Source organism: Phacochoerus africanus, chromosome 4 (genome assembly GCF_016906955.1).
Source record: "Phacochoerus africanus isolate WHEZ1 chromosome 4, ROS_Pafr_v1, whole genome shotgun sequence".
In the NCBI taxonomy this organism is placed as follows: domain Eukaryota; kingdom Metazoa; phylum Chordata; class Mammalia; order Artiodactyla; family Suidae; genus Phacochoerus; species Phacochoerus africanus.
In genome coordinates this window covers 148,451,892-148,472,805 of record NC_062547.1, presented here as the reverse complement: position 1 = coordinate 148,472,805, position 20,914 = coordinate 148,451,892, and the positions used below count along the sequence as shown (strand labels likewise).

Here is a 20,914-nt window from a genome sequence, read left to right as displayed (position 1 = left end):
GGGTTTTAAATAAGATTAGTAGTATCTGTTTATAATGCCTGTTAATAAAAGAATTTACAGTTTGGTTAAAAAAAAAGAGGATATTACAATCATCAATATATATGCCCCTAATATAGGGGCACCCAGATACCTACAAAAAATAATAACAGACATAAAAGGAGAACTTGATGGGAATACAATCATAGTAGGAGACTTTAACGCCCCACTCACAACAATGGACAGATCTTCTACACAGAAAATCAACAAGGCAACAGAGATCCTAAAGGACACAATAGAATAGTTAGACTTAACATTTTCAGGACATTACATCCAAAAAAATCAGAATATACATTCTTCTCAAGTGCACAGGGAACATTCTCAAGAATTGACCACATACTGGGGCACAAAGCTAACCTCAACAAATTTAAGAACATAGAAATTATTTCAAGTATCTTCTCTGACCACAATGGCATGAAACTAGAAATCAACCACAGGAAAAGAAATGAGAAAAAACTTGCTACTTGGAGACTAAACAACATGCTACTAAAAAACCAATAGGTCAATGAGGAAATCAAGAAAGAAATTAAAAATACCTTGAGACAAATGATAATGAAGACACATCCACTCAAAATCTATGTGATGCTGCAAAAGCTGTGCTCAAAGGGAAATTCATAGCAATATAGGCCTTCCTCAAAAAAGAAGAAAAATCTCAATTTGATAACTTAACCCTCCAGCTTAATGAGTTATAAAAAGAAGAACAAACAAAACCTAAAGTCAGCAGAAGGAAGGATATCATAAAGATCAAAGAGAAAGTCAATAAAATAGAGATTAAAAAAACAATAGAAATAAATCAATAAAACCAAGAGCTGGTTCTTTGAACAGATAAACAAAATTGACAAACCTCTGGCTAGACTCACCAAGAAGATGAGAGAAAAAACCCAAATAAACACAATCAGAAATGAAAAAGGAGAAGTCACGACAGATTCTACAGAAATACAAAAAAACATGAGAGAATACTATGAACAATTGTATGCCAACAAATTTGACAACCTAGAAGAAATGGACAACTTTCTAGAGGCTTACAGCCTGCCAAAACTGAATCAAGAAGAAACAGACCAATCACTAGAAATGAAATTGAATATGTCATAAAAACACTCCCTACAAATAAAAGTCCAGGAACAGATGGCTTCACAGGTGAATTCTACTAAACATACAAAGAGGAACTTATACCTATCCTCCTTAAACTTTGTCAAAAGGTTGAAGAAGAAGGAACACTCCCAAAGGCATTCTATGATGCCTCCATTACCCTAATTCCAAAACCAAAGATACCACCAAAAAAGAAAAGATGTTCAACATCCCTGATTATTAGAGAAATGCAAAGCAAAACTACCATGAGATACTGCCTCACACCCATCAGAATGGCCATCATTAATAAGTCCACAAATAACAAATGCTGGATGGGGTGTGGAGAAAAGGGAACCCTCCTGCACTGTTGGTGGGAATGTAAGCTGGTAGAACCACTATGGAGATCACTATGACAGCTTTTATGTTAACATAATTTTCCACAAAAAATGCTTTAAAAATTCAGTTTTGAATAAATGGTACAAAACATCCACAATTCATTCAGGTGACTTTATTTTTAACTAATATTCATACTTGGGTTGGTTTATTTAGATGGGATTAAACCTAACTGCTTTGAATATTATTTGAGGATGGTGATGATTTAACACGCCAAAGTAAGGAATATTTTCTTTAGTCTCTGCCACCCAAATCCTTTCCAGGATTAAAAAATTAATAAATGACACAAAAATGCCATTACAATCTAACAGAACTTCAAGGTATTTTAGCTTTTAGGTATGTTTAAAACTACGTGCATTTAAAGAAATTATAGTATGTTCGGGTTGTGGAACTGCATTGCCCCTAAATTATACTTTTAAGAAATCAAAAAGTGTTAAGAAATTGAAACAAACTATACTTATGTAAGTGAAAACGAAGATGCAAAAATATATAGTGCACCATCTCAGGTACATCAAATGCCTTTTTTGCATGGATTTTTTAAAAAGGCTATTCATGGATTTATTTATTTAACAAGATAGGTACTGAGGATAGAAAAGTGAACAAAACAGACAAAAATCCCTGCCCTTATGGAGTCTGCTTGCTAGTGAGGGAAAAAAAATACAATTAATGAAGCAAACAAGTCAATGAAAACAAGACATAGGAAGAAAAATATAGTGGTTAAGAGAGAAGAGAGGTACCAGAAGGAAGAGTGAGAGTGGTTATAAACACTCCCCAAAACAGTGTCAGAAATTAACTTAGCATCTGAAGCACTGAGGGCAATTTTTTTCCTCCTGGTTTTATTTTCCAAGGTTTCTACAACTCAAATGCGATATTATACATTTTAATCATTGTAAGACTTGCTTTTAAATATACATTTCCCAAGAATAGCTGAAATAGAGTTCATCTACCTTTATATTAACCATGAATGTTAACCACAGGGAGTGTTGGGAGGATGGTTTTCGGTGGAAACCCACTGAGGAAAGCAAGCAAGCCCATTCTAGTCACCAATTAGGAGCCCAAGACTTCAATAGAAACTCTTTTTAATGATTCAGTCAAGCCTTCGTTTAGAACATGCTTCCTGGTATGCTATACCCTGGACAGAAGATGAACGTATCAAAGTGGCAGTGACTTTAATGCTTTATTAAATCAAATCAGAATTACCTACAATGTATCATACAATTGATCTAAAAATGGCTGAAGAGTGGTTAAGTGGTGATGACCATGATGGTGAAATGAATTGTGAAAGACATGGATACAGGTCATGGAAGTGGTTGTTCTTAAAAGCAACAGAGGAAGACAAGCAAAGCTCACAAGTAGTGATGAATGGTGTAATTAACTCCAGGGAAGAAGAGGTACCACTCAACACTTCCACAGCAACGTGGTCCAAGGGCTAGGCGGTTGAGTTGCGGCAGAAGTGAAGATAAATGTTACTTGAAATGAAGTGACTCAGCTCTCTGAGAGCAGGATGCAGGGTCTGATGTATCCTTACTGAAAATGACTCCCCTAGGTTTAATTTTATAAATTCATTCTGGTTGGCCATTGTGGGAGGATATCTATAAACTGAAATAAAGGAGATTCATTTTATATCAAGATTCCAGATCCAGCTGTGTGGCTATCTGATTTCAGGTCAGAGGTTTAAGCTTCCTATGCCTCAGTCCCACCATGTTTAAACTGCAGGCTGGGCTGACAGTAAAGTGCATTGTAGGCTGCAGGTGGTTGTCTGCAACCCCTCCTAACAAGGTGACTGGGTGGTGAGGACATCTTCACATCATTTGCTCCCAAATGGAGCTTGGTGATGGATTCGCTATCTGGATGGGGAGGTGGGGGTGTGAGATCCCAAGAGATGGTGCCCAGCTGGCCACCCACCAAACTGCCAGCCTGTGGTACTAAGAGCCACCACCATGGGTGTCAGGGGGGTCCTCACCCCCAACCATCCCCCACATCAGATCTTTGTTGTGGACGGAGGGTGGGAGGGGCTGGGCAGCTCACCTAGAAGCCTCCCAAGGGAGGGGCAGCCTGTGAGGCAAGATGCTAAGCCCCTGGGGGTTTGATCCACTGTCCCATCAGACCTCACAAACATCAATTCTAACATAAAATTAGTGAGAATTTAAAGACGGCAACTGCAGGCAGTGAAGCCAAGTGTGGGGCCCTTCGGAACGCGAGGCCCAGAGTGCTTGCGCAGGTGCCACGTGGATGAAGCCAGCCCAGTCGTGGCTCCTGGTCATGTCGTTTGATAGGAAGTAACCAGTATAAAGGGGAGAGACGACCAGCTGAGAGCTGCTCTACTGTCTCCTCTTTAAAATTCCTTTCTTAACATACGCTGCTTCAACTGTTGGCTCATCTTTAGGTCAAACTTCTGGGAAGGGTTTACTCTACTTGCTGTGTCTACCTCCTCTCTGCCCACATACTCCTGGCTCCCTCGAGTCTGGCTCATGTCTCCACATCTCCACTCGAGCTGGTTTTGTCAGCCTCACCTACATCCTCTGAATCCCTAATCCCATAGATATGTCTCATGTCACTCAACCATGCAGGAACATTCAACACAAGCTACTACTTCCTCCTCCTCGAAATAGCCTTCCCTTTTAAATTTCAGGGAGAATATTTTTCATTTCACACTGGCTGCTCCTTCTCAATTTCCTCAGCTGGTTGCTTTCCTCTGCCCAACCTTTAAATACTCATCAGTCCCCCTAAAATTAAAATGACATCTTCTATCTCGAACCCAGACTTGTCCACTCCTCTCTGGCCTTGCAATCTCAGCCTCCTACTTGACATCAGCATTTTATGCATCCAACCAAGAACTCTGGACTATGCTCAAACATGTCCCCAGCCCCTCAGCGCCCTCTGCCCCTTCTCCTGCATCTCAGCAAAATGTCACAGCCGTCTACTGGCCTATGCAGGCAAAAACCAAGAATCCATTCTAGATTTTGTTCCTTCCCTCTTAGCCCACATTCAGACCATCAGTAACTGTCAATCATTTTATACTGAAATTACACGTTGAATAAACTCTCAGCTTTCCAGCTTCATTGCCTCTCGTTACTGTGAGCTCAGGCACCACCGTCTTTGACCTCCAACGAATGACTTTCCCGATTAGAATAGGTATCTCTTTCTTCATCTCAGCTACCTGAATGTTAATGACATAGAGCTTGTTAAAAAGTTACAATTACAGTTTTTTTATTTTTCAGATCAGAAAATCCCATCCACCTGAAAAACAAAAAGCAAACAAAAACTAGGGGCCAAAAAGAAAGCCAACATTGGGTAGTTTTTATTTTTTATGAAGAGCATTACAGATAATGGTGATCTGGGGTTAATAGATGCAAAAGCAATTACAGAACACTATAAACCAAGTATAATGGAAAGTCAAAATCATAAAAATAATGGTGATTAAGATAATAGTAACAACACCGATTGAGCAATTACTACGTGCCAGCCACTCTGCTGAATACCTTTTAAGGATAATCTCTTATCCTCATGGAAAATATTTGGGGCAGATACTATCAGCCCCCATTTACATATGGGAAAGCTGGGGATCAGAGGGACAAGTTACTTCTCCAAGTTCCCACAGTGAAAAAAATTCTCTTTACACAGCCCGTAAGTACGAGACACAAAACGAGAAAGAAGGTCATCTTAAAATAAAAATTTTAATAGTATATTTGCTTTATGAGAAGCTTGTTACATTGCCCTCATTTTTCTCCTCTCACCATGGATGGAAAAACAAAATTGCATTTGTCCACAGAAGGTGTCTGGAAGACACTAAGTTAACCCATAACTCTGACACCCTGACGCTATTAAGGTTGAAGGTCCACTCTAGAACATTTCCACTGATAAAAACTTACTTAGCTGGCCCACTGGTCCTTTGTCCTTCCAGAGGGTTGGCAGTAAATGGGTGCCACGAATACATGGGGAGCTTGGGAGGTCCTTTCAGGGTATATTTGAAACTTCTCCAAAGAAGCAGCCTCCGAGGCAAATTGATGGCATCTGCTTGCACAGTCAGCACTTCCCTTTGAGGAAACAGGGTGCCCCAGGGAGTCTGGGCTTTATTGTCACCCGTTACTGGTGCCAAGACAAGGCAATGGGCACCAGACAGCTTCTTCTGCTGCCTGGACCCCAATTCGTGAATTTGCCCAGAAGTCAGAAATACATGGCCCATTTCTTTAGAATAAATCACAAAGTAGAATAGTGTGTGGGGGGGGTGTCAATACCCCCATTGCTGGTAGCTCTTGGGTGGCTAAATTGCCCCAGAAGGAAATAAACTCTACCTAATGGTATTTCAAATGAATGATAGGTTGTATCCATTTAACTGAACCCAGTCTATGTGGCTACCAAATAATACATATGAGAAAAATAATACATGATTTTCCCTAAAACAGATTTATTGGTCCAACTGCTTTCATTGACTCAAACTGATAAACCAAAAGACAGTTGGTAAAGACTGACTTTGTTAAACATCTCTCAGGCTTCTTGCCGTCCCTCAGTCAAGGCTAGAGGGTATGAACAGGTAGCAGAAGAGCCCCAGCATATGTAGATAGTGTCTGCAGGATGCTTTAGAACAAGGAGGAGTATGATACGGCGCTCAGGCCACATCCAACCCACCCTCTATTTTTATATGGCTTCCAAGCTCAGAAGGGCTTTTATGTTTTTAAATGCGTGGAAAATAAAAATATTTTGTGACAAGTGCCAATGATGCAAAATTAAAATTTCAGTGTCCACAAATAAAATGCTATTGGAATAGAGCCATGTTCGTTAGTTTCCTCATTATCTGCCTTCACGCTACAAAGGCAGAGTGGATGCACCGTGACAGAGATGTGTCTGAACAGCAGAGCATAAAATATTTACTCTCTGGCCCATCACAGAAAAAGTATGCCAACCCCTACTTTCAGTTGTTCTCAGAAATAGCAAAACAAAAACAAAAAACAAACCACAGTTTACTCCAGTATAAAAAAAGGTTAATATTACATATCATAGTGTAAATATGCTTCCAAGAAGAAAGAAGAGAGCCTCTGCCAGTCGAATGAATTCAAAGTCTATAACCATAAGTTTTTCCGTTCTTTGAACCATATAAAGTGTACTCAAGGTCCCATTTTAGGGGGAAGACGATGCCCTCAGTGGCTTTGTGTGCGCATTCCCAAATGAAATGGTCACACAGCAATGCATGGTTGGGATCCCAGTATAATTCATAGACCTGAGTTGGTTAAATGGTGGGTAATGCCGGTTGTTGTAATTAAGTCTACACTTGTGAGGCCATTTGGCAGAAGTCAGACTCTCTGAAGGCCTTCTCTGCCACGCTCATTGATATAATTGCCAAACACCAAAACCAGCTCACAGATTGCGTTTTTCAACCTAGGTAGGTTCAAGATGAAAATGGAAAAATACCTATGGCTTTGGATAGCATAAAATGTTAGCATAGCATGAGTGTTACTTAATTATTGGCAACTACTTTGCCATAATCTGCTCATGAGACACTCTTTGCACCAAAATATTCTCCACTTAAAAAAAGAAGAAATGAATTATCTTCAAATCTAATCCTCACTTGGACTAGAAGCATCCAACATCCCACCATTCGGCAGGGCTACCTCATGTTTTACTCACTAACCTGCGTAAACATAAGCTGTGTGGCCTGAAGAACTCGTGCTTAGGAGGCCTCAGGCAGGAACATCATCACCCTTCAGCTCTATCGATTCTGTATGGGTCATAACCTGTAGCTAGGAACAAGGAGGGGGGATAAATGGGAAGAAATGTTTCCAATAGAAAAGAGTGGATGTGAGCATGACCTTTTGTTATGTGAGCTGAAGTTTGGCACTTGCCATCAGCCTCTCCTGCAGCTGCTGATGGGCAGCACCCAGAGTGGAGCTCAGGGTGAGATACCACCCACCCCACCCCCACCCCCAGTGAGGCATCTGTGCCCTGGGAAAACTGGAAGAACAGGTCTGCAGGTAGTTAGATATTTTTAGGAGAAGACTTTGGGAGCCCAATTCTTATATCTCCTCATACCTAGAAAAACACTAAAATCTGTCAATGACGACTGAGGTCTGTGACGGGCAGTGACCTTCATGAGACCAGCAGAGCTGTCTGAGATACCCCTCCGGGGCTGCAGTTAGGGGACAAAACAAAAGACGTCTGGACACCTGTGAGCACAACCACTCCCAAGAGTGGGCCAGGGAGCCCCGAGGGAACTCGGGAAAGCCCAGACCTTTCGTCTTCACACAGAAACTGGTTTTCTGTGAATCTTCTTCTGTAAATCTGGTTGTCTGTAAACCTTTTGGTCCTACCACCTCCCCTTGGTTGCAAAAACTCACAACCTGGCTTCTCCCCTTGTGAGCAGTTTCTCAGGGCTCCCTGAGATGCTCTCTCCTGGGCTTAAGTCCTAATTTCACCCCAAATAAAACTTAACCTCAACTTTCAGGTTGTGTTTTCTTCATCGACAGTTTCCCAACTTGAGACCCACAGGGTTTTATTTGCTACAAGGTATTAAAAGGTTTTCTTCAAAAATGATTTCATTTTCAAACAAGTTTGAAAAATATCAGAGTACTGAGATTTCAATATTGTAGAACATTTCAGAGTCTTTACTATGCTAATAAGCACTGTGAATCTCGAAAGGCAAAAGAAACTTTTCGAAATTTGAGTAGGTTCTCCTAAATATGTATTCATAACTCACTGCTCAGGAAACATGCAAGTCGGAAGTGCTAGCTTTGATGTCTGTTTTCTCGGCTGGCTGTTTTTCCCTCACCTCTCCCATCCCCTTGGGATGAGGGAAATAAGACCCTCACAAGTTAAAAGTGTGTGTGGCTATAAACTAGTCAATCTGAGATTACTTATGACAAATATCTTCTTAACTAAATGTTAGACCATCCAAGGTAATGTTTAAGAAGCCAGTTGTCACTGGGGAAAATTTCATTTTCTTTTCCCATTTTAGCGTAAAACGGTAAATAATAGAAGACAAGATTACTCCAGTTTGAGAGGGCAAAGTCTGAAATTCCTTTGCCTCCTCTATGGGGTACAAATATGCGGTGCACAGACATTAAAATAACAAAGAAGAGTGTCGTCAAAGTCCTTCATTGCTGGAGTCAGTTCAGTAACCTCCCATTTCTTTTGGACTGCAAATCCGTGGCCAATTTTTTTGGCCCAACAATTTGAAGGACCCAGTGCCTCTGTCACCAAAGAAGATGTAGGAAAACTGGAAGCAATCACTTATCCTAGGAGACAAGGGCTGCCAAGTGAAAGTAGAACACTGAGTTTTCAGCAAGTCCAGAGAATAATGCAATAATTGAGCTCTCTCTGCAAACTAAGGACATTGACGGAGTCTTTGTAGAGACTTTTAACCTAAGGCCAACTTTTCTTAGCTATGGGACTGCAGAAGAAAGATGTCTCTTGGTTTAACTAAACTCTGTCACTTCCTACATTCTTTGTATATGCTTGGAAACACATGTCCAGACCCTGAATTATAACCATGTCCATTTGCTCCTGTATTAAAGAATTTATTTTTCTAAATCGGCCTGAAAACCTCAAGGATTAGACTTTAAACATGTTGTTTTTTTAAATAAAACAAGGCCAAACAAAACCCACTGCATTCAGAAATAAAGCAGATATAATGAATAAGTTATGAACATTAAAAACAAATATCACCTACACTGCTTTCTTTCAGAAAACTTGCAATGTCTTTCTGCATCATTATTTCTTAGAGTACCCACATGGTAGTTGGGTTTGAGGGGTGGTGGTGACTGTTATTGTTTCTGTCAATCAAATGAGATTACTTCAATTATCAGCTTTGGGTTTAAATCAGAAAAAAAATAAAGTTGATTGATTTTCAACTCAATGAGTTCTTGATTTTGCCTAAAAAAATACAGTCACCCCAGGGGAGAGAAAAGAAAAAAGTAGACGAGATGATGTTTTTGTGAAGTCAATAATTTAGCTTCTTTTCAGAGGATTTATATAGGTTTTTACAAAATCCTTTTGCTCTCTGGCTATCCAGCTCTATTGACAGAATTGTGGCGAGGTTATATTAACTATGGCATCTACACTGTTGCATTGTAATCAATTTTGTTTATTTCCAAAGTTGAAGTACTTCAAAGAGTTCATGTGCACAGATCCTGATGCTAGTAAATAACACTATAACTAGTATTAATTGCGTGATAACTTTATACGATATACCTTCTAAGTGTTTTACTTGTGTTATTACTATTTTTGTTATGGCTGTACCCGTGGCATATAGAAGTTCCTGGGCCAGGGATTGAATTCAAGCTACACCTGTGGCAACACTGGATCCTTTGACCCACTGTGCCAGGCCAGAATCAGACAGATGTCTCTGCTGCCACCTGAGCCACTGCAGTCAGACTCTTAACCCACTGTGCCACAGTGGGAACTCTCCCATTATTTCATTTTATTCTCACAAGGACCCAATTAACTTGCATTTTACATATGATGAAACTGAGGCTTATGCAGGTTTAACAACTAGTACTGTAGAGGTTTTTTGTTTTTTTTTTTTAAACAGTTTACTAGAAATTATTTAGACTTGGGGACTTTTCTCCAGGGTATTTCACACCCCTTTCGAAGACTTTATAATTAGTCACATTGACTCCAGTGTTTGATGATGGTTGATCAGGCTACATCCTCTTTGATTTGTCTCATAGAAGTACGGAGATTGCTAGTCTGGGGCGGAGCTGAGATTTGAACCTGTCACTACCAGAGCCCAGGCCCATTACATTAGATGGTCTCCCACGGCTAAAACACAAACCATGAGTAAGTGGAAGACAGTGTGATGGGTGGTTCCTCAAAAGAAATTATTTTCATGTGATCCAGCAATTCTCCCTCTGAGGACACACCCAAAGCATTTGAAAACAGGGACTTGAACAGATATGTGTACCAATAGCAATGAAAAGGTAGAAATGACTGAATGTTCGTTAGGCTGGCTAAAAGAATAAACAACATGTGGTATCTGCATGTAGTAGAATATTATTCGGCCTCAGAAAGGAGCGAAATTCTGATGCAGGTAAGTGAAATAAGCCAGACGCAAAAGGACAACTATTTCACGGTTCCACTTACGTAAGGTACACGGCATAGTCAAACTCATAGAGACATCAAGTAGAAGGGTGTTTGCCAGGGGCTGGGGGAAGAGGGAATGGCGAGTCATTGTTTAATGGGTACAAAATTTCAGCTTAGGCAGGTGAAAAAGTTCTAGAAAGGGGCGGTGGTGATGGTTGCTTCCGAATGTGAATATACTCAATACCACCGAACTGGATACTGAAAAATGGTTAAAATGGTGTCTTTTATTATGTATATTATACCACGATTTAAAAAAAAAGTAATTAGGACTTAGGTTTATACTAAAATATAAGGGCTGGAGCCACAAAAGTAATTTGAGATCGACTTTGTAAGAAACGACTTAACAATAATTAAATAAGCCAGATTTATTCCCTTCAGTAGCGCTGTACATTTTATGCTTTATTTTCACTAAATAAAGATCAACATAAATAACTAATAAAATGATTCTCTCAGGATCAGCATCAGATGGAACAACATGAAATTCAAAGTGTCAGGATGAATTCTAGCAAGAACAGCTTATCTCAAGGGACATCCAGTAACATCTTACTCTTTAATTACCTTCACAGTGAACCCAAACAGTTTTTCTATGAGAAAGAAATCTTGAACTACTACTTGGGGAAATGGATACAAATTTTCTTCTCACATATATATACTGGGAATAGTAAACATTTTGAAGGAAACATTAGACACTGTTTCATCACATCTTGGGATTCTTTTCCAGCAATATTTTAAAAATAATTAGGTCATTTAAATGCCCTAGATTCTGGTCTCATCTGATTATTAATATAAAAATATAGAGATCAGAAAGGACATAGGCATTAATGTTCTTTGATTAGTCAGTGTTGTTTTTCCTATTTGTCAAGTGGTTTTCCCCTCTTTTTAATTTTTATTGGGGTATAGTTGACTTAAAATGTTGTGTTAGTTTCAGGCATACAGCAAAATGAATCCGTTATCCATATACATATATCCACTTCTTTTCAGATTCTTTTCCCATATAGGTTATTACACAGTATTGAGTAGATTTCCCTGTGCTGTACAGTGGGTCCTTGTAACTTCTCTGTTTTAAACATAGTAGTGTGTATATGCTAATCCCAAACTCCTAATTTCTGATTCCCCTCAACATTTCCCCTGTGGTAACCATCAGCTTGGTTTCAAAATCTTTGACTCGATTTCTGTTTTGTGAAGTTCTTTTGTATCATGTTATTAGATTCCACATATTAGTGATCTCATATGATATTTTTCTTTCTCTGACTGACTTAGTATGATAATTTCTAGGGCCATCCATGTTGCTGCAAATGGCATTATTTCATTTTTTATGTCTGAGTAATTTTCCATTGAATATATTACTATATCTTCTTTATACAGTCCTCTGTCAGTGGATGTTTAGGTTGTTTCCAGGTCTCGGCTATTATAAATAGTGCTGCAATGAATACTGGGTTGCATGTATCTTTTCAAATTATGGTTTTCTCTGGATAATATACCTAGGAGTGGGATTGCGGGATCGTAAGGTAGTTCTATATTTAGTTTTTAAGGAAACTCCATACTGTTTTCCAGCTTACATTCCCACCAGCAGTGTAAGAGGGTTCTCTTTTCTCCACACCCTTCACAGAATTTATTGTTTGTAGACTTTCTGATGATGGCCATTCTGACTGGTATGAGGTGATATCTCACTGTAATTTTTATTTGCATTTCTCTCATAATTAGTGATGTTGAGCATCTTTTCATGTACTTTTTGGCCATCTGCCTTCTTTGGAGAAATGTCTATTTAGATCTTCTGCCAACTTTTTATTGGGTTGTTTGGTTTCTTTTTTTAATATAAAGCTGTATGAGATGTGCATATATTTTGGAGATTAACCCCTTGTCAGTTGTTTCATTTGCAAAAATTTTCTCCCATTCTGTGGGTTGTCTTTTTGTTCTTTTTAGGGTTTCCTTTGCTGTGCAAAAGTTTGTGAGTTTAATTAGGTCCCATTTGTTGATTTTTGTTTTTATTTTCATTACTCTAGGAAGGGGATCAAAAAACGTACTGCTGCAATTTATGTCAAAAATGTTCTTCCTATGTTTTCCTCTAAGAGTTTTAGCGTATTTAGTCTTATATTTAGATCTTTAATCCATTTTGAGTTTATTTTTGTGCATAGTGTAAGAGAATGTTATAATTAATTTTATTCCTTTATATGTAGCTGTCCAGTTTTCCCAGCACCACTTACTGAAGAGACTATCTTTTCTCCATTGTATTTTTTTTTTGCTTCCTTTGTCATGGATTAATTGATGATAGGTGCATGTGTATTTATTTCTGGGCTTTCTATCTTATTAGTGCTTTTGGCTGCAGTGAAGTATCTGCTCTTGGTCAAAAGTCTCACAGCAGTTAAATAAAATTTTACCTCGTGCTCAAACCAGAGCTGTGAAAGGACCCAAATCAACTTTAGAGGATTTGCTGATTTAAAAGAAACTAAATAACCCGAATGTCATAACTTTCCTCCTCAAAACTCAACAATCTTGAAAAGAAATAAGTCAATGTGACAATTAAATATGATCCTTTTTTTCCATAATACACAAACTCACACTCATCAGAACATGAAGCTATGGGCAACTGTGCGTTCCCAACATAGTCAGTATTTGGATATTTTCCTGTGCTTGGACTATTCCTCTCATGTTATAACATGAGCGGCTTGCTCACATTTTTCAGTTTCCCCTCAGATGCCACCTCCTCAGAAAGGTGACCCGCAAGCACAGCCTCTCTGAAGTGTTCTCGCCACATCACCTGTCACTCTCCATGTGGTCACTCAGAGCCACTTCCTTGGTGGCACTTGGACACTCTTTGAAGTTACCTGGTTTATGTATTATTAACTAGCTTATTGTTTGCCTTCCACGGTTAGAACGTGCGGCCCCCAAGGGCAGGGGAAGGTCATCTTGTTCCTTCTCCGTGCCTCAGGGTCTGGCAGAGGGACAGCCTCACAGAAGGTGGCCTTTCTACTTGCATCCTGCAACTGGGTGAGACTCAGAGCCTTGCCCAAGGATGCTGGGACACACCGCTCTGATCAGCTCTTCTCATCATGGGTCCTGTAATAGGCTTACCTCATTGGACTGTTGGCTGGACAACAAAAAGGGGCAACCTAGAAAGTGTTGAGACGGATCTACTCTTTCCTTAAACCTAACCTACCCCAACCTAGTTTTTCTAGAGTCCCTTGAAGGCACTTATAAGTGGTGCCTTATTTCCCATTTGCCACAGTCCCTTGGAGCTCTTGCTTTCTTGAGCACCCCATGGGAACTGTGGGGCTGAAGATATCTCTGTGTTTTCTCATTATCATGCTATTCCTAATACCTCAAAATGACACACATCCCTGCCAAGGGACTGTGGCCTCGCTTTCCTACTCTCTTCTCTGAGGATCAGCCTCACGAACAACCTTAGTTCTGAATCTGCCGGGAGCAAAATGAACCAGCCTTACTGACTTCCCATTTTTAGAGATGAAAAAGTCCATTAACCTCACTGGCCTATAGATCCTTGACTTTGCAACTTAAGAAAGTAAGATAAGGCACCAGATATGAGTAGGAAAACATTTTCTTAAGACCATTTTCAAGCTATGTAATGTCAGCGTTCCTGTGCAATATTTTGTATAGGTAGTGATGATAAACTCTAAATTGATAGAGAATTGCTGACAAGAAGACTTCTTAGACATTTGTTTTTTTCAAAGGATCCAACCAAAGCCTAAAAAACCAAGATCATAGCAGACTTATGTTTGTCTTCTACTCACGGCAAAATAGCTAAATCCCCCCCCCCTTTCTTTAATAACAAAACAGAACTCTTTATTTTTCAAAGGTTCATGGCCACTCAAGATTACTGATTTCATTTCCCAGTCTCCCTTATAACTTGGTGTGTGCATGGAGGGAAAGTGACAAGCAACAGGCAGATCAGATCCTTAAAAGGAGGGGCTCTTAAAACGAATGAAATCATGCCATTTGCAGCAACATGGATGCAACTAGAGATTCTCATACTTATTGGAGCAAGTCAGATATGGAAGCACATATTCCATATGATATCACCTAATGTGGAATCTAAAATTGGCACAAATGAACCTCTCTACAAAACAGAAATGGACTCACAGACATAGAGAACGGACTTGTGGTTTCCAAGGCAGAGGGGAGAAGGAGTGGGTTGGACAGGGAGTTGGGGTTAGTAGATGCAAACTCTTCCATTTAGAATGGATGGGCAATGAGGTCCTACTGTGTAGCACAGGGAACTATATCTGGTCTCCTGGGATAGACCATGATGAAAAACGACATACTGAAAAAGAGAATGTGTATATGACGGAGTTACTTTCCTGTACGGCAGAAATTGGCACAACACTGTAAATCAACTATAATAATTTTTTTTTTTAAAAAAGGAGGGGCTCCTCAGTCTCCTCTTGTCCCTTCCCACTGGCTGGAATGTGGGTGTGATGTTGACCCCTCTGAGGCATGAGGGAGCCCTCCAAGGGAGGGAAGGGAAGGGAAGAAGTCAGCTTGTCAGAGTCAGAGTCCCCAGGCCTTTGGAGCCACATCTCACCTGGATTACTTATGCCTAGATGGTTACATGAGGAACAAAACCACACTGTCTTCCTTAAGCCACTTTCTGTTGCAGCAAACGCTCCTTGATGATTCAGATGCTGCTTTATAATTTACGCAAAGCGCCTTGAGGATCTCAAAATGATACACTTTTGGAGTTGAAAAGGCCCTTCGAGGTTCCCACCCCCTCTCTCACTTGGTTGATGAGGAAATTGATTTAAGGGAGGGTAAATAAACTTCTTGAGCCTCACTGGTGGCGGGTGGCGGGACCAATGCTCAGATCTCCTGAATTCCAGTTCACTGCTCTTTTCCTTTATGGTCCAATTAGCAGACCTCCCTGGAAATGGCTCTGAGGACTGCCTCTGGGGCCTGGACAACTTACTAGCTGGGCTGCAGGGCCACCTGTTCCTCAGGCCACCTATAAGCAGCATCCGTCTACAAGGCTGCTCACCCTTCCACTCTAGGAAGAGTAACACACGGAGGCCCATGCCCATTTCCGCCAACCTCACTCTGGGATGACAGGAGGACCAGGGGAACCAGCGCCTGTACTTCTTTTCTTGCTGAGCCTGGTCTTGAAAATTTCCCTTTCTCCAATAAAACTGACCCTTCTTCTATGACCTAGCCTTGAGGAATTTGTCCAGGACCCTGAAGCATGCCAGTTAGAAGCTCAGAAGGCACCAGCTGGCATGACTTCACGTTATAACATTAAGAGAATCAATTACTGTTTGGTAATACAAGATGTTTGGTAAGACAAGACATTTTGATACTATAATGTAATAATATAAGAAATTTTCTGTAACAACCAGCAGTAGGGGCAACTTCACCTGTCCAGGGAACAGCACAGAGAACAAAGAGATCATTTAATTTCAAGGTCTTCTGTCCACCAGCTGCCCAACCACAGCTCCCTTTGGACAAAGGGCATAGGTAGAGCCGTGATGAACATGAAATGGAAAGTAAAATCCAGCTTTTTGTGCACAGCGTCCTCAGGCTTTCCCTTGCAGTTCTCCTTTTTAAAACTTTTGTTTCATGGCAATTTCCTTATGAAACTAGAAGCTTGCGTTTGAATTCTGAAAATTCTACATTTATATGCGATTATCATGCGTTTCTTACCGTCATCATTCTCATCAAACACTGGTGGTTTGCTTGAAGTGTTGGCTCCCATGGTCGAGTCTGCCCAGACCTGGATCCTCTGGTTACATCATCCCAGCAGAAACACTTGTCTTCACTCAAAACAGCTCTGGAAAACTTAGCCAGATACCTAGGAGAGAAAAAGAAGTGGAATCCTTATGATATGGTGTACGCTAGGCACCCTGATGACAGGCTATGGCTGAAAATTGACCTCATCGGTATTCCTGCAGTGGGATTTTTCATTCTTGCAAATGATAATTTCAGAAATAACAGAGAACATCATGCATCTGGGACAACCCACTGCATGTCCTCCTCAGAAGTGGACCCGGAACTGTTTGACTTCGCTGTACACCTGAAACTAATGCAACACTATAAGTCAACTATACTCCAAACCAACAAACAGACAGACAAAAGTGGACTTGGACTTGTAAGGAGGAAAGGAAACTATTTTGCCAAGGATGAAGGCAAGTTTAAAACTAAGACAGCAATGCTTTAACAGCTGTAAAATAAAACTAATATTTTATGGTGACTCCATATTTTTGAGAAAATATGTTAACTTTCAACTTTTTTTTTGATGTGGGATCAACAACTTAATTTTTTAGTCATAAAAAGACAACCCTCTTTTCTCCTACCCTGGAAGGTCCCACAACGTAAGAGGAATACGCTCTGGGTTTGGGCTTTACCACGGCAGCGAGCTGCTGAATTTCACAGAACACACTGCTTTTTTTTTCCTTTCTCTGAACTTGAAGGTCGTAGTAGTCCTTACCTCAGAGGCACACTAACTGTGATTTCATGAGATAATACATAAAGTATTTCCATAGCATAAGTGCTCGGTAATTGATGGCCACTAGGAAGCTTGAATTGAATGACATAGGCGAGAGCTAACAAATCCTAAAAATTTTATGTTTATAGTTTCATTCATTTTTAAACAGAAAGAACGTTACTTCCCTGGAAACTGTAAGGAGGGGCAGCAATCAGAGTTCCAGTTCTAAAGCCGACACTGATAATGGCTTTGGGCCTCTCATCCCTTCAGTGGGAGAAACAGCAGTGCCTTCCGCAGGGTTCACAAGCTCGTACAACAGCCAGATGGAAAGACAAATGAGTGAGCTGGACCAGGTGGAAGGCATCACTGCCTGGTGGGGATACTGGTGACCTGGTGAGCCCAGGCTCTGCCTAAAAGACATCATTGTTCTCAGATCTAAAAGATCGTTGATGAATGGAAACCTGGGCCCAGGGACCACATCTGCACATCTACCTCCAAATGGGTGAAGATCCAGATTTTATACAAGACAGTATTTAAAAATTCATTTCAGCTCTATGGCTTGAGCAAATATCATGCGTGGGACAAATACAGCTCATGGCATACAGTTAATGAGGCAATCTGTTGTGAGACAACTAGCACAACGCCTGGCACATATTTGCAAATAATACTAGCTACTACTGTTTTTCATAGAGGCAGTATCTCCTTATCATGTGTTGTTAATTTGATACCTGTGGATTTTCTTTCGGGCTTTCTGCATATGAATTACAGACTAGAGTCAGAGTTGAAAGAAGTGTCCCAGGCAAACATGGGCTAAGGGTGAGTTATAGAAAAGGAATTTGAGGAGCCCCTGAGCAAATCTAGAAGAAAAGCTCCTTTTCCTATTAGGGAAAGTGTTAAGTAAAGCCTTCATTTGGAAGGCAGACTCATTAAGGAAATGCTACTTTTCATACCGAAAGCCAACTACTGGCAAAGTGCCTTCTGGACTTTAAAAAGAATCATTAAATGGAGAGCCACAGCGAGTCAGCAATTAGGAAGCAAGCGATTAAACGGTCTTGGGGGATGGGGGGAGGGGGAGTCGCAGGTGGTAACAGGTGGCTGGAGGGAGCTGGGGGAGTGGCTGAGATCAGGATGAGAGAAAGAACTCAACTGCATCTCCAGGCTAAAAACAAAGGGCTTTTAATGCCAGCCAGCGGAGAAGGGGATGAGGAAGAAGCAGATGCCCTTAGCAGTTCACTGTGGTCTAGGGAGAAGCAAACCGGGTGGCTTGTGCGCTTCCTTACTGCATTTAGAGTCCAGAATAAGGGGGAAACAGTGTAAGAGCTGAGCCACAGATGACTTTGGGAAGGCCTGGTCCTAAAGACAACACTGATTTTAAGGAGTTGCGATTGTTCCTACTAAGGACTAAGGCTACGTTCTCTCAAGTTCCCTGTGTAAAAGTGCAGTACCGCAGTATGAGTGGTTTTCACACCATGCCCCAATCCTGTCATTCTTACCTTCTTCTTCACACCTCAGGCTTTTCTCAAGTAGCCCACTTCCTGCAGCACAAGATGTACCGAGCATTGACCTTGCACACTGTCAGGTCAGGGAAAGAGGGATATTATCGCAGTTTGCCGCATCTCCTAGTTCTTATGTGCAGACAGTTTTGTTCACCAGAGATCCAGTGACTTTGTTTGTTTGTTTAGCAGAAAGAAAAAATAGAAACAGGGGACTGCTTTTTGGGTGCTTAGGGGAGGGGCAGGCGGGTTGAAAGATGGGGCAGTGGCTTCTCCACTGCACCTAACGACCCAATCCATCTAGAATTGGCATTTTCTTTTCTCTTCCTTTGTGGATAACTGGTAACTATAAATTGGTAACTTAGGTACAGAAAGACCTCAACCTTTCCTGGCAGAAGAATGGAAATGCATCTTTTCCACTCTGCTGAAGAGGGCCCAGAAGAGCCTCAGCACTCTGTTCTACCAGTCCCCACACCTTTTCTTGATGTCAGCTCTGTGGTGTTGATAAGCCTCATTCTGAGACGTAAGAGGGTGGCCACCACCCATGGAAATGAACATTCTACCCAGAAAATAGGAGTGCAACAGCAATGTGTCTTATAGGAACATAAGGAGTTTCCAGATTCTTCCTTGACCTGGCCTCTTATCAGAGTTTGGACTGTAGATGACACCTGACCTTTGGTCTATACTTTTGGGGACTGTCAATGCGAGAGCTTCTCCAAGCAGCTACAGCGCGCTAGATAAAGACATATCTTCTTCAGGAAGAACCTGCGCTGTGATGCAAGCAAGTTGTAACTTCTGACAGAACTGTCTGGATTTGCTGCCACAGCATACGCATAGATACAACTTTGCATTAAAAAAAAAAAAAACCCACAGTACTTCTTAAGCGGAGACAAATTTAAAAACATGAGGAAGAAGATATTCTGAAAAAGACCCAAGGTAACACCACTTGCAGTTAACTGCTGTTTATGTTTCATCAAATTTTGCTTCATCGGTTTTATATGTTAAAAGCTGTAGGAAGACAGTTTTTCCACCTCAATCCTCATGCCAAACCAATTCCCCTTTCATATTCTCCAAAACAGCCACAATCATGAATGTGGTATATATATTTTACAGTCCACTTTCTTCAACTTCACCTGGTCGTTACAATTCTGCCATTAGGCACATTAATCTCTCCAGCTCAGATTTCTGCTTTTTAAGTGGTGCATAGCAGTCCTCTGTGGGAATCCACGGCATTTTATTTGTGTAAAACTGTTCAAATCCTTCAGCTGGGGGGAGGGGGGTGGGATTCTGATGGCGATGAAGCCAAGCATCAAAGGCTGCGAGCCTTGGCTTGTTTAGAAGCTGGATGAGGGAAACAAGCCGAAACACCTCCTGCACTCACCCCTGCCCAGCAAATATTTACTGCGGTCTGTCTGCATCTGGACCTGAGTCGGAAGCTGGGGGACGAAGTCGGATGGAAAATAGCTAAGAAGCCAGGAATGGTCCCCAGTCTCATCAGGTTGAGCTGGGTCAGCCTAAGCCCCTGCCTTTGTCCTAGCCCTCTTGCCTTCGCACTTCCTAGCTTCCCAACAGTGCCCTTAGTGTGCAGGTTTACTTAAGAGAAAAAAAAAGCTGGACCATCACTCACCTAGGTCTTGGTTCTTCCTTCACGCCTTCCGAGAAGCGCAGATGGGTGCTTCCACCCCGGGAACAGGGCTAATAGAGCAACTCAGAGCCAAGAGCAGCGAGCAGGGAAAGGCACTTGCCAGCCTGGGTGGCCTGATGACCGCAAGCGCTGGGCTGGACTGGGCGGAGGCGGGCGGGCACCTGCCGCTGCCAAGGGCTCCGAGCGCCCCGCGAGCGAGCGCGCAGCTCCTCCGGGAGGGGCGGCGCCGGGGAGGGGAGCAGCCGGCGGGCGGGCGGTCCCAGGCTCCGCAGACTGGGCGGCGGGGCAGTCGCCTGGGCTCCGCGTCGGCAGGGTCCTTGACACCATCCGGGGCTGCGGGGATGCAGAGCGCCGCGGACCGAGGCCAGTTCCCCTGAAGTGACCCCCTCCCCACCCCCTCCAAGATACCCGGCTGCACCGCTAAGGATGGTGGATATGGGGCTGGCCATAGGCGCCTGCAGATGTTAGATGGGGAAAGGCGCGACTTCCTTTGAGACGTCCCAGGGAAGCTGCGAAGATGCAGGAGAGGGTGTTAGATAGAGGTCCGGTCCTGAAGGATCCCCTAAAGGTGATGGTTTCGCAGATTTCCTCATTTTACGGCAGCGGAAATTGAGGCACAGAGGAGGAAGATACTTGCCCAGTGTAAACAGAAGTAACGGAGAGGACCTTTTCAAGACCCAAGTCTCCTGGCTCCCATCTCCCCTTTTTAGCATCAGTTCTGCTGAGAGTTTTCTCCCATGGCAGCTCCCTGTACCCCCCTCCCCATAACAATCA

The 20,914-nt window shown here is 41.8% G+C and overlaps 1 protein-coding gene across 2 annotated transcripts in view; it reads right to left on the bottom strand.

Moving 5' to 3' along the window:
• The window catches only part of STK32A (serine/threonine kinase 32A), a 138,422-nt gene extending 118,091 nt beyond the window's left edge, over positions 1–20,331 (bottom strand). For both annotated transcript variants that reach the window (XM_047778975.1, XM_047778976.1), the window contains exons 1-2: positions 20,123–20,331; positions 16,222–16,369 (exon numbers count right to left, since the gene is read on the bottom strand). In XM_047778975.1, the coding sequence (XP_047634931.1) occupies positions 16,222–16,273 (52 nt within the window). In that variant the 5' untranslated portion in view covers positions 16,274–16,369; positions 20,123–20,331. The remainder of the gene's footprint in view (positions 1–16,221; positions 16,370–20,122) is intronic.
• Positions 20,332–20,914: the final 583 nt, after the last annotated feature.